At 42.2% G+C, this 14,269-nt stretch overlaps 1 protein-coding gene across 35 annotated transcripts in view; it reads right to left on the bottom strand.

Annotated features, from left to right (window-relative positions):
* The window catches only part of LOC144376351 (uncharacterized), a 222,917-nt gene that overhangs the window by 128,462 nt on the left and 80,186 nt on the right, over positions 1 to 14,269 (bottom strand). For 10 of the 35 annotated variants that reach the window (XR_013436712.1, XR_013436709.1, XR_013436715.1 and 7 more), the window contains exons 3-5: positions 12,077 to 12,220; positions 11,311 to 11,453; positions 10,812 to 10,913 (exon numbers count right to left, since the gene is read on the bottom strand). Coding sequence is in view for 5 of the 35 variants with exons in the window: in XM_078043835.1 (XP_077899961.1) it covers positions 10,812 to 10,913; positions 12,077 to 12,127 (153 nt within the window). In the remaining 30 variants the exon portion in view is untranslated. Of the gene's footprint in view, positions 1 to 909; positions 6,008 to 8,195; positions 8,888 to 8,954; positions 8,973 to 10,811; positions 10,914 to 11,310; positions 11,454 to 12,076; positions 12,221 to 14,269 lie in introns of those variants that run through there. The other 25 variants (XR_013436728.1, XR_013436731.1, XR_013436727.1 and 22 more) reach the window with 12 other exon arrangements.

Here is a 14,269-nt window from a genome sequence, read left to right as displayed (position 1 = left end):
AAAATGTATTATCACTTATGTAGGGTCTAAAAATTTGTAGCAATGAGGGGATTAAAAATGGCATAATATTTAATAACACAATTAAAATATTCTTATTAAAAAACTAGAAACAATGTCTATTGAGTATATGAAATGTAGCTAGTAAACTGAGGACTTTTACTCTTATTTAATTTCAATTTAAAAGTCCATTGGCTATCATATTGGAAAGCACAATTTTAGATCATTGAGACTAGAACAAGTACATATAATAATAAAACATGAGCCCAAATGAGCAATTACTCTTAACAAAAGAAAAGAAAGATATAGAAAAGCACAAGAGGCTTTTATGAAAGAAGATTTGACGAGAAAAAGAAATAAAGAGGTGATTTGCCTAATTCCTTAAAAATAGAAAGAATGAAAATGAGTAAACTGACTAATGATGAGGTTACATACTGATAAACTTATTGTAACTTGAAAATATTATAAGTTGCAAATGCACTTAATGTACCTAACCTAGCAAACATTGTCAATTAGCAACAAGGAAGACTTGTTGTCCTGATCACCTGGCTGAATGAGAACTATGGTCTGTCCATGTGCCAGCTGGGGGAAAAATCAAGTTCAAAATTCCAAGTAAGATTTCTACTGAATGCATGTTGTTTTCACACTACGTAAAGCCAAAACATTGTAAGTCAAACCATTATAAGTTGGGGGTCATCTGAATATACCAAAGACAAAGCAAATGCTTAATGCTTGAATGTTAGTATGAAATTTTTTAAAATGTAATATTGTTTAACCAAACACAGTAATGCTTTTTGTAGCACTAATGGATTAATCTTCTCAGGAAATTTAAAAATGGAAAATATTTGTATCTGCTAGAATTTCTGTGGAATGCATTATTGAAAGGCTCAAATATGTAAGACAAACAAGAAATAACAAAAATCATTTTTATTATCCAATTTAACTAGATTCCTCAGGGGCAAAAGTCACATTGAACAACTAACAACCATTGTGCATATCAATGAAGTATATCAAAGAAGAAAACAAGAATGTTAAAATTAATTTTATTGGTTTTACATGTCTTTAAAAAAAGCAAAAAGTACAGGTTTCAATTTAAATGAAAAACTAAAAGAGTATTTTGGGGCTTTGTTCATTTACTTCAGAGATTGCCAAAAGTAAGCCTATAATTGACACTAAAACAAATGATAAGGAAAAAGGTATATAGATTGGAATTTGGTCTAAAATCCAGAAGCACTCTTTGTTATATATATGGTTCATAAATTCCATGTCTTACTGGAAGATGAGCCTCAATTGTGCTAACTAAAATCGCCTACTTTTGGGACACTTCAAAGATTATGTTCAGTATTTAGGAGTTCTGCCCAAAGATAGACCCTCTTTTTTTTTCTTTTCTTTTTTTGGTACCAAGGACTGAACCCAGGGGTGCTTAAACACCAAGCCATGTTTTATTAGAGACAGGATCTCCCTGAGTTGCTCAGGGTCTCACTAAGTTACTGAGGCTGGGTTTGAACTTGCGATCATCATGCTTCAGCCTTCTGAGTATCTGGGATTACAAGCGTGCACCCCCGAGCCTGGCTAGACTCTTTTTTAATAATATACATTGCATCTAACCTGAAAAACATTCTTGGACCTATTATGGAGAAAGCTGTTAAAGCCATTAGATTTAATACTGATAAGATACAAGGTACCCTGGAAGAAAAATCAAAACTTGAATATCCCTCAAAGAAATACTGAATTGTGATTTTTGGTAGAAAGTAAAATTAATTTTGAATTTACAGTATTCCTCTGAATGAGTGTGAATAGCTGCTTGCTATTAATACTACTAGCAGAATATTACAACCAATAGTTCCAAGTTTGCCTTTTTATACTTTTGAAGGTTTTTTAAAAAAAAATGAACAATTTTTCTGAATTAGAAGACTATGCCAAGTATACAATATAAATGATATTCCAATAAAATGTATGAAAATGAGAGAAAATAAATTATTTGAATGACTCTAAGAGAGAAGTTTCATGTATAAATAATCTTCGATCTGTAGACTTTATTTTTAAGCTACTATAGATAAGGATGTGGTGTCTGTTAAAGAAAAAAAATTGAATAAGTTGAGCAACACACTACCATTTTCAGTCTTTTTTAAAAAATTACTGCAGCATTTTTTTAAAGATGGAAGAAGTTAATACTAGCCACTAGAACTTTAAGAGTCTGTGAAAATGGTAGAAATGTAAGTAATAACATAGATAGATAGATAGATAGATAGATTGGGGGATAGTGATACTTTATCATATGTATCCCATAATAATGTTTGAAAGTGATATGTAAAATACATGGTTCATTTTTAAATTATGAGTATTTCTATAATAACTTCATTAACAATTCCAGTTGCTATTCTCTCAAGCAGGTGGATATAGGAGATAAAGTGATGTTGGGCCTTCCAGGGAAGACCTTGAATTTCTGAGAGCTAGAGAAACAGGGCCCCTGATGAAGACATTGACGTTTTTAAGATGTAATAGTATTTGGGTGTTTTTGTGTCTCATTGTTGACTTTTTTTGGTATTTCCAGAGAACACAGACTGCCTAGCTCACGTGAGCTGAAAGATGTCTGGGATTTCCAGATGCTGAACCGTTTAACAGGACTAACTGATAGAAGCAAGTGACCCAGAGACTTGGGTGAGACAGGTGGTGTCTGGATCTCTGAGAAACATTTGAAAGCAAGACCAGAACTTTGATCGACATGGGTCTCTTAAACATGGACTCTTTGATTTGTAAGCTCTTGTGTATTTACAAGGGCATTTCAATCCATATATTTATTATCTTCCCCACACTTCCTTTGTGGGCACAATTTTACATCAGACATTTGATATATTAGAAGTTTATCTTTCAAGGGAAATTATACCTAAGTTTAGATGAGTATCTGTATCTCTATCCTTATCTGTAGCTATCTGGTCAAAAGTGTTCCTGACTTTTCACATACCTGATTTCAAATTCACTAGCAGTGAGAGAAACCTACACTGGACTTGTGTGGGAAAATGAGTATAGAAAAGGAGCCTGTCTAATGTTCAGCTTCTTTGAAAGGACTGCCGGGTGCGATGCATCTTTTGTTAAGGTGTTATTCTTTTAAGTTTCTGATTAACATAAGTTTTAAAAAAATTATACAAAAACATAATACCATGATTATGGAAATAAAAAGCCACCCACAAGCTTACTATCTTTACAAATCATCTATTTTCATTCTTTCCTGTCTTCCCAAAAGGCATATTTTTTTCAGCGTTGGACATGCAGCACAAATAAGAGTTTGCATCCCGATCTTTCCCATAAAGCATCACACAATGCATATTACCAATGTGATCTCAATATAACACATATTTCAATGACTTCAAAATATTACTTTAGTGGATATAATTTAGATCAGCATTCAAAAATAATTATGGGATATTTAAGTTGCCTCTAATTCACTTCTGTTATCAATAATACCTCTTTTCTGTTACCCTTTTCCCTAGTCTTTAATTATTTCTTTTTTTAAATTTTTTTTTATTATTGGTTGTTCAAAACATTACAAAGCTCTTGACATATCTTATTTCATACATTTGATTCAAGTGGGTTATGAAATCCCATTTTTTACGCTGTATATAGATTGCAGAATCACATCGGTTACACATCCACATTTTTACTAATTATTTCTTTAGAATAAACCTCCAACAGGAGAATTATTAGGTCAAGAGAGCTGAAAAGTTGATGAAATGGTTGGTTGTTACCTCTTCTGATTAATTTATTTTAAATCACAGTCTTCTTCCCTTGTTTAAAGCAGACTAACTTAGTGGCTCACTAACTTGCTAATTAACTAGCTTGGTATTCCATGTTCCCAGTGCGTCCTATTCACATCCAGCTGGTTCATGGTACCCTTGTCTTTTCTCCTTCCTGGCAATGATCCTCTGGTTTGTAGTTCTTTACACAAATAAGCTGCAGGGATAACTTTTTGCCCTGCAGCTTGATCACTTCAGGGATCCTGTCTCTGGCATCAAGGAATTCCCCATCTGCAGAGCCTCTGTGAGACACAGCCTTAGTGGGTAGGAAAGAGGCGACTGATGGGCCAGGCAAGGGCTAGGCTCCTGGCTATCAGCTCCTTCTTTCTCTTACCAACTGGGTCTCTGCCAAAGCATCTTGAGCTCTGCCACCAACCTGTCCCACTGGCTCTTACCATAATTCAGGCAACCATGTGAGCGTGGGCACAAGCACTTAACCATGCATCCACTCTGCCTGGAACTGACCTAGGACCCATGAGGAACCCATTGGGAACTCAGATGCAATCTCTCCTCTCAAGAACTCTGTAGGCTGAAAGATAAGATATATATGCTCTAGGAATATAGCTGAGAGTTTATGATTACACGGAAGCTCAGAAGAGAAGGTTATCATCATAGGCCTGGAGCTGGGAATGGAAGGACAGATAGGAATCAGAGAGACAAAGACATCCAAAGGACATTGAGTTTGTAGCATGAATAGGTTCGCCATTCGGTTGATAAGCATCTACCACTCCAGGCTCTGGGCTGGGTGCCTCGCACCCACAGATGGGTGGATAGATCCCAGGCCTTCAGGAGATCACACCCCTGTGGGAGAGACATGCAGGAGATGGTCACAATACAGGGAAATGTGTGCCATCACAGAGGAACTCCCAAAGCACTGTTAATGCCATACCCAGATTTGTCCTGAAAAGATGAAAGGTGGGACAAAAAAGAAATCTTCTTTCTGGACCTCGAAGGAGTTGGAGTATTGTATGATGATCACAAAAACAAAATGTGAGGATGCAGCTGTGGATGGGAAAGGGCCTCTCCACCTTCACTCTGAAGACCTAACTCCAGCTATGTGATTGTTCTTCCAAGTCTCTGGACCTCAGTTTTATCACAGGTAAAGTGGGGATCATATTAATTCTCCAACTTTTGGGAGCCCAAAAGAGAAGGAGGTAATAAAGGGCCAAGTACAAGAGTTATATTATTCTTGTTGTATATGAAAGCACTTTGAAAACCCTCCAGCCTGGCATAGAAGAGTGATTATTGGCATGATGGTTTGATCGTAGCTGTAATTACCTGCCTCCATGCTCCAGGCTCGTACCACAAAGGGGGATGGCTATAAATGAGAAGGATGCAACCTACCACCCACCACATCTGCTTTCTTTCACAGTCCTAAGTCCTCCTGAATTTGATTATTAGCTTATTTTCTCTTTCAGGAAATTAAAACGTGTAGCATTCACTATCCCTAAGGAATTTTAGAGGGGACGGCAAGTTGGCCACACAGCCAGGGTTCACCTATGTGTAACTTCACAGGACATGGATTCTATCATTTCTAACAAGAAACTGTGGCAATAGCCAGAGATGACTGAGGTGCCAGATGAACTAAGGAGAGAGGGTAACTCAGAGGTGATGACCTTTGTCCCTTAACTGACACCTCTGAGCTTGGTGGCTTCCACAGAGGTAGACACTTCTGTCTGCATATTGCTTTAAAGGGATTAAAGGATCTGCATTCTGGAAGCCTCCTTCCTGGTTCTGCCCCAGGCTCTGAGCTCATGCCCCATTCATTCCATTGAAATGAGATGAACTCACATTCCTCGGGAATTTACTCTATGCCAGGAATTATACTCTACCTTTTTTACACTGCCACACAGCTATGCTGATTATCCCTACTTTACAGAGGAGGAAACTTAGGCAGAAAGTCAGTCACTCACAGCTAACAATTTGCTGGGATTTGAGAGCTGAGTCAAACAGGCTAACTCCAGAGCCCATACCTGTGACCATTCTGGAATTTTACCTCCTTCAAACAGGTAAACCTGGAATTCCCACATCACAAGACAAACCTAAAGGCCTCAAATCACAAGTCAAAGCCAGAGGCTGTTCTTAGAATTGGCTTCTCATACAGCGAGAGACCTGGAGGAGAGGAAAACAGCGGTGGAAGGTTTTCTCAGCATACAGGCAGTAAAGGTGTCCATGCAGAAATTCTTGCAGGTGGCTTGAGGAAATTGGAAGCTGACCTTGGTGGGGAAGAGAGAATCTGGTGATGGAAGAGCCGAGCTTTAAACAATCTCTTCCAGAATCCAGCTTCCCGAATTGTTTGTGCATTGCCTTTTGTTTTTCTAGAATATATATGAAGTTTGTCACCCCAACAGCGCCTCTGAGCATAACCTTGCCTTTCCCATGGCCTCATTCAGCAGTCTCTGCACTCGTCTCTGTGGAACTCCACTGGGAAGAACAACCCAATAGACTGATGGTATGTGTGTAAGCACATGTGTAAAACCACACCACTAGTGTGGTGCACATTGTCAAACGTAAGTCAAACTAGAAAATTATAAATTATAAAATTACAAAGATGAGATAAAGAGTATTTTGAAATGGATGCTAACCTGAATGACGTTACACTCTCTACCACCTCAAGGTATAATCAATACTGTAGGCAGGAGTCGTCATTAATAATAGCACATGAAAAACCTATATTTCCAAGCATTTCTCCTGATATTTTTTATTTACTTATTTATATTTTTGGCCCACTGTTTGCTATATAGATTATGTCATGAGATTGGTTCTAACCCTCAAAATGTATCTCAAAGAAAGTCAATTTAGAGGAGGCAGGCTCTACCATGTATTTGTTATTCCCTTGGGTTTATTGTATTATTCTCCATCCACAGGTTTGTTGCAGAAATCTTTTTACAACACTGATCCATTTTGTGAGGGTTCATTTGGTTCCATCTAGATAGGGAATCTATAAATCCATGAACCAGATAGATGAGAATGGCAGTGTGTACACCCCTGGGCCCTCCAGAGCACAGCACCTCACCCCTTTCCTCAGAATAGCCTTACTTGGAGATGTTATAAGAAACCATTGGACACAAGGATCCAAAGAGGGTCCCATAATCAGTGCTATAAGAAATAATGGTAATTTTCTTTTCTTTTTTAAAATGGATGTAAGTATCATTGAAAATTCAGTATGACTTGCATAGCCATCCAGGAACATGCCTTGTTCTTTGGAAACCCTGACTACTAGGATCAGAATCCTTAGCCTTCTAAGACCAGTGACCTACTTCTTTAACCATACCTTCAACAGACTACAGCCCCACCCCATTCCTGTGATCACCCACACCTGCTACTGTATAAACACACAGGGCTAGTCATCTTTCTCTGAACACTTTCTTCCCCTGGGACTTTGCTCAGATTGCTCCTCTGCTTGGAACACCCTGGCTCTTCATCGCTGCCTTTCTCAGTTTTATAGTCATCCATTGAGGTTTCATTTGCGTTATCACCTCCTGTGTGGAATAATAGCAATCCCAACCAATGTGCACTGGTTGCTTACTACACCCTGGGCATGTATCATCTCATTATCTCTTGACAATCCTATGAGATAAGGAGGAAAAACTGTCAGGGAGAGCAATGTCTGGAGACACACAGCTAGGAGATGGGGAGCCAGAAACCAAACCCAACTGGAGTATGAATTCCCACACTCCCTGTGTTTGTGTGCTTTAACTTTACTTATTTGAATAGGTAAAACCTCACTAATACTCTCTTATTCTCTTTACTAGTAGGGAGATGGAATTAGTTACTCTTTCCTTGAGTTTCCACATCTATTTGTATGTAAGTATCAGGTAGTATTTACTTCGCTCTGCCGTGTATTGTTATTCTTTGGGCACATGTCTCATATCTTCAACTATACAGTTGGAAATCTTTTAGACAAAACAACAACAACAACAACAACAAAACAAAAAAAATATTTTAGATTCCTTACAGCATATAGTAGAAACAGTAAATGTGGTGAATAAATGAATGAATGGATAGATGGAAGAACTGATGGATGGGGAAAAATAAAGATCTAGGTTGGGTACAGTTTTCTTTAGATATTTTCCTGGTGACCCGAGGTGCTTATTACAAAGGCAAGTAGGTGTATATCTGTAATAGATTATAAAGATTTCAAACCAAAATGGCAGGTGAGAGTTTCACCTTCCAATATTTATAAAAGCACTTAAGACTTGGTCTCCCTCTTTAATCTGTAATGACTAGTTGATAGAGACTCAGACTTATATTTATGTAATCTAACATCCCTAGATACTGAAAATACCAAAAGTTATTTCCCTGCTTCATTGCAAATTAGCACTTGATACCTTGGATAACTTGAGTATTTCAGGGCAGACCATTCTGATGTTGACAATAATTAATGTAGTCAGCAGAAGAAACTTTGGCTCATTTGATATTGAAAATAACACATACACACACACTCCACAATTTAGGATTTTTTTTCTTCTTCTATGTTACTGATTCAGAATCTGAGACTTACAGAGGTGAAGTGAATTGGTCAATAATCACAAATCCAAGAAATGAGAGTCCTTATCCAAACATAGGTTTTAGACTCAAATCCCTTGATCTTTCCCCTCCCTCTGTTGCTCAAACATAAAACGAATCCCAGAATATTGGATATTTGAGCTATCAAAAATTTACCACGGGCATAGCAGAAAATCTTTTGGTGTTTTTGAAATGCTGTTCTGTTTAAATCTGCAGCCTTGAGCATTGCTTACGGCAGGGGAGAGACTGGCGGGCTCGTAATCCCTAGAGGACTAAACAGAAGCCCAGTCCATCTGTGATAAATATCCCTTCCAAGGGCCACAGGTGTGCACGACAGAGCAAGCATCTTTCTTTTCCGCCTCAGTGCTGAAACCATCATAGAAGCATTCCGTCCTCTGTTCAGATACTCTTTTCTTCCTTTAAAATTTTTTTTTTTTCTGGTTAACATTTGATTGTGTTCTTTTGCGGAAGTACAATAACCAGCACTGTAACGATAAGCTGGATAGTGAAACAGACAGGCTGGTGAGTACCCACTAGAAACAGGGATATGGGGATGTACAAGGCCTCATTCCCAGTTCTAAGAAGGTCTGGAAGAGATAAAGTCAGATTACTTTTTTCTCACCTTCACTGGACAAGGCATCCACACCAGGTCAAAAAGCAACCATAGGCTCCCTAAAAAGAAAGGTCAGCGAGGCCACCTTCAATCTACTGGATGGAAAGTGGATTTACTCTGAGGAGTCCCTTAAAGGATAGGAATAGTAAAGAGCAGCGAAACTTAAAAGCAACTAGTTTCCCATTCATTGTAGGGCAGCCCTTCCTGACAGAGATGTGCAACAAAGGAAAGAGCCACCTTCTGGAATAGTGAGCTTGCTGTCATTAGAAGGATTCAAGCCAGGCCGCCTCGCCCTGACAGTGGCATAGAGGGCATATATTAAGAGAGTAGATGGTTTGGCACAATAACTGCTAAAACCCCTTCTAGCAAAGGCATTTTGTGTTTCTCCAAATATTCCACACATGAGTGCCTTAGGGGATGAGTTTAGGCAAAGCTCATCTGTTCCATAATACTTGGCCACAGTACAATGCTTGCTGCCTGGTCACAAAGCATTTTACAGGCAGCTGTTACCACCCCTATTTCAGAAGTGTGGTGGAGAGGGAATTCAGAGACAGGTGAGGGACTGCCACCATGTAAGCAGGTGGGAAGAGGTCCCTGGCTCCAGAGCTTCCCTATACCTGAGCCCACTCGCTTCTCCACTAGATCTCAACTCAGCAAATTCCAACCACGTGCCACAATCCCTTTTCCCTGGGAAGCTCCCTGCCCCTGAAATGCCTTAGGAGTTTTTTCTTCTAGGTTATAAAGTCATGCAGTCCCAGTGTTTGAACAGTCTGAAAGGTCATAGAGTCAAGCTCTCTGGAATCCACAGGAAAGCAATGCTTCCCACTGACTCCAACTGAGATCTAGCAAATGGAATAAGCCACGTGGAATCTTAAGGAATTCTGTCTGGGCTCAGGGATAAATAGAGCAAAAGTCACAGCCAAATCTTTTGCCAGATTGTCCAGAGGAAACACAGTCAGTCTTTATGGAGAAAAAGCACTGGATTCCAGGAGTGGGAAAAAATATATTGTTTGTTGAGGTTGCAAAGATGTGGAGTGATAAGGAATCATGATGACCCCCTGGGACTGATCTTTTTCTTGGAAGGACTTTGTACTTCACAGATGAAAAGGTGGGTGGGTGGGTGGAGGGATCCAGGAGCAAACAATGAACTGAGAATCAAGAAACCTGGGCCACACTGAGCTGCTATTTGACCTTGGGAGAGTCTGAACTCTTCCAAACTCAATTTCCTCAAAAGGATAACAATTTGTGGCCAGGATTGATTGGGGGATCAGATGAGATCATGGATAAAAGCACTTGTAACTGGCAAGATTAGACAAAAGAGAATTTCTAATATGATCAACCCTGCCTTTTGTGCTTTTTCAATGTTCCCGGGCAAGAGAAAGGGGTCAAGATTATTATTTTCTACTTGCAGATGTGAAGAGAACTGGTCTTTGTTTCACAGTATCTGGACCCACAGGACGAACACCAGTGCCTGCCTACAGCATAGTACTTCCTCTCCTTTGGAGAATGACACCATTACATAACTGACTTGGGTGGGGTGCCCCAGACCTTGGAGATTTCCTTCTGCCTGGCTGTGTGGAATTAGGAAGATGGGCACTTTCACATTGACTTGAGGGCCACAGTCCTTAACTCTCTTGTCTCCACTCCACCCTCTGCTATTGATATGGTCTCTGCCACCTCTTGTTCTGTGCCCTTGAAGAATCCCTTAGCCATCATCTGTCACATATGACAGTCTCCCAAATCATTCTAACTTCTGCTTCTCCAACAGTGTGGCCTCTGCTGTGAGGTTTTTCTAACCACGGGTTTCCCCAACATCCCCATCCCCTCCCATCTGGCTTCCCCTCATCCTCCTCTTCTCCTCTACAAAATGAAATGAGAAAGGCAGTCAAGTGACTCACCGGTCCACACAGACAGGGCGGGAGAGGCAGACACAGAGCGAGTGTGTGGGTCCAGATGAATATTTCCGCAGGCCTCTTGACTGCTTCACACGATCTGCTGAGCTTCATGAAAGGGAGGATATAAAAATCTGAGCGGTGCCATATTGTCTCCAAAAGCAGCCAGCGTGAAAATGAAGTGTGACTGCCGCCTTCCCAAAACACAGGGCCGCTCCCGCCTCGCACCCTCAAATGTGGCGCGCAGGCCAACTTGTCTGGAGTAAGGAGGCCCACGCTGTCTGCACCCTGGGGCCTCCGCCACCGTCCTTGCCAGGGCTCCCTGGGCTTCAGGATCACCCTTTCTGAGGACTCTGGGCCCCAGGCTGCCTCAGGCCCCTGGATAGATACACAGTGGTGTCTGCTGGGGTCTCTAGTGTGATGCCAATACAAGATGCTTTCTTGGGGTGATGAGCCCCAGCAGCATGGGCCTAGGCAAGGCCCAAACTCCAAACTCTATGGCTACCTTGAGGTATTAGAGACCAGAGCTTCATAGTGAGCAGACTGTACACGAGGAGGCAGTCAGAGTGGGTGGGCCCCTGTCCCTCTGCCAACAGAGGAGCTCTTCGGCATTCCACTTTGTACACTGGGCATCTGCCTAAGAACTCACTGGGAAAAAAGAAAAAGAAAAGAAAAAATCAAGCCCACGACTGAGATTACAAACAAAAATGGAGACAACTTTGTAAGCCCCAGGGATGAAGTCCTTTGGTTCTCAAACTTGAACACGCCTCAGAATTCCCTGGAGGGCCAGATACAACACAGGTGGCAGACCTGTCCCCAGAGTGGCTGAGTCAGTATGTCCTAAGGAGCCGTCATGGTCCTCCAGTGTTGCTCTTCTGGAGATCAACTTTAAGAATCATTGAACTAGCTTCAACTTTCCCTTTCAGAGGCCAGAGTAGCTGACTTTTTAAAGATGCCTCAGCAAACCAAGGTGAATTGCAACAGGGGACCATTTTTTGACAGCCCTCCCCGCTGGAATAGTGAGCTTGCTGTCATTAGAAGAAGGATTCAAGCCAGGCCGCCCCTCCCACTCATCCCCATTTTGTCCACAGCTTGCTTATAATGCCCTGCCTGCTCCAGTACAACAGGGCCCTCCAGTACAGCAGAGCAGAGAAAGCTGCTGCAGCCTGGGCTCTCTGATGACCTCATTCTGTGATACAGGGAGTATTCCTAACTCAGAGCCCATGGGTGGCCAGCCTGTGTGTCTGCCATTTTGAAAAGTGACATCTTACCTGTAGGGTTCCAGGATGCTTCCCCCAACTTGACTCCTCTAAGGCCTTCATTTCTTATTGTGTCTTCCCCAATCTCACTCCTTTATTCTTTGATCCAGCACTTCCCAGCTGAGGCCTTCTAGGTGCTGGGTGCTGTCCTAGATCCTGAGAAAGACACAGAGACCTGTGAGAAACAGGCTTCTCCCAACTTTCTGGGACTTCACATCTGGGCAGGAAAAATGAGCCTAATCAAGGGACTCCATGGTAAAGGGGAAAAGAGGGAGGCCCTAGGTGCATGAGGACAAGAAAGGGGAGTCTCCTGAGGGGGGGCAGCAAGATGTCCACAGAGCAGGGGCATGGTGGGGCTGTCAGCATGCGGAATGGGTGATTCAATCATTGAAGACACTGGCAACTGTACACCCATTGCTTCGCACCCTTCTTTTTTTCCTCACAAGCATCCCTGCGGGCGGTGCCATTATCAAAACCTTGTTTATAGAGAATTCAAGTTGCTCAAGGCCACACATAGCTACTCCAACTCAAGTTTTCTGACCCCAGAACACGATTCTGACCTTTTATTCCATTTAATTGTCCTCAGCCAAGGATGGACAGTTAGCCCTTGGAGATGGGTTTACTGGAGCAGAGAGGTTGGGGCCGTTTGTTGAGAGGCTTGAGTGTTAGGGTGAATTGTTGGAACCTAACTTGGGAGCTGCTGGGGAGCCAGTGGAGGATTTCAAACAGAAAAATGACACAAGGCACAGCCGTGTTTTAGGAAAATTCCTCTGACAACTGTGGGCACATTTGATGGAAAAGGGGCATCGGTGGCCAGGAGGCCACAGTGGAGGCTACTGAAGAATTTCGAGAGAAGCAAGGGCCTGGGTTAGGACTGGGTGGCAAACCTGGGAGGAGACTCAAGACAGGCGATCTTGTCTCCACTCTTACTGTGAACACTGTTTGACCACTGACCATGCACCTGACCTCCTTTGGCCCTCACAATAGCTTCAGATCTCCCCACCACCATCCTCCTTCTTGACTGTCTTTGTCCCTACTGATGGGTCCCCAGGTCAGGTAGTTTTCCTGTTTAGGATCAGGGGCCTCCAACTTCCTGACTCAGGTCAGAACCATTTGTTCTCCCCATTTTACAGTTGAGGAAGCTGAGGCCTGGAGACGATCAGTAACTGGCTCCATGTAGGAGCTGACGGTGCCTTCCCCAGTGGTGGCAGGTCCTTCCTCTGCTGACACGATGCTCCTGTGATCCTGCCTTCTGAGGCCAGATGGGAGGCCCTGCAGCTGTGGTGGGTGCCAGATGGCATCTCAGTCACCAGGCTGGAGGGCGCCTGAGGACCTTGCGGTCAGCCCCACTGGCAGTATCACCTCCCTCGCTGGCACGGTGGGTATTGGGCACAGAGGGACTGAGTGAAGGGAACACGTGCTGCGGAGAGGGCAGGAATGAGGCTGACTCACGCTCTTTGTGGTGTGGGTTGCAGCTGTTCCGGGGGCATCCCAGCTACATGAGGCAGCTGCCATCTTCATGGTGTCAGAGAGCCACTCTTAACCCAGGAGCTGTGCTGTCCAACTGTGGCACCGCACAGAGGCAACCCAACCATTGGTGATTGAACCTCAGCTCTACCCCAGTCCTGCGCTTGCTCCTTCGACCTGTGTGATCTTGGGCAGGATGGCACTGATCCTGATGAACCTCACTTTCCTCATCTGTTCGTGGGCTTATTGACCTTTGCCCTCCCTATGTTAGAAATGTAGGGAGTGACCAGGAAAAAAAAAAAAGTCTTTGCAACCTAAAAAAAGATTCCATACATTTCATTACTTATATGCTTAGAGATGTTAACATTAACATCATTAAACATTCTCAAGGAAAAATGGTGGCAAAATGTTGTAAGGGTGTATTTGGACTCTTTGTGGTGTTTTTACAAGCATCCTGTGAGTTTAAAACTACTTCATGATTTTTTTTTTCAAAGTTACATTCTCTTTAATTACATTCTCTTCCATTCAGACAGCTTCACCATGAGGCAGGCATACTTCAGGCAACAAGAGAGGATGATCTCTGCCCTTGTAGAGCTTCATCCTAGCAGAGACAGATATTCATCTGCATGATAAATATAAAAAATATCTGTTGTGCTAAGAGGTGTTAAGTCCTGTGGGGAAGAAAAGGAAAGCAGCTTAAGGAGAGCAGAGGGGGAGTGGGAGAGGGACGCACAAGCT

This window comes from Ictidomys tridecemlineatus, chromosome 3 (genome assembly GCF_052094955.1).
Source record: "Ictidomys tridecemlineatus isolate mIctTri1 chromosome 3, mIctTri1.hap1, whole genome shotgun sequence".
NCBI classification, from domain to species: Eukaryota; Metazoa; Chordata; class Mammalia; order Rodentia; family Sciuridae; genus Ictidomys; species Ictidomys tridecemlineatus.
This window is presented reverse-complemented; position numbering and strand designations above follow the sequence as displayed.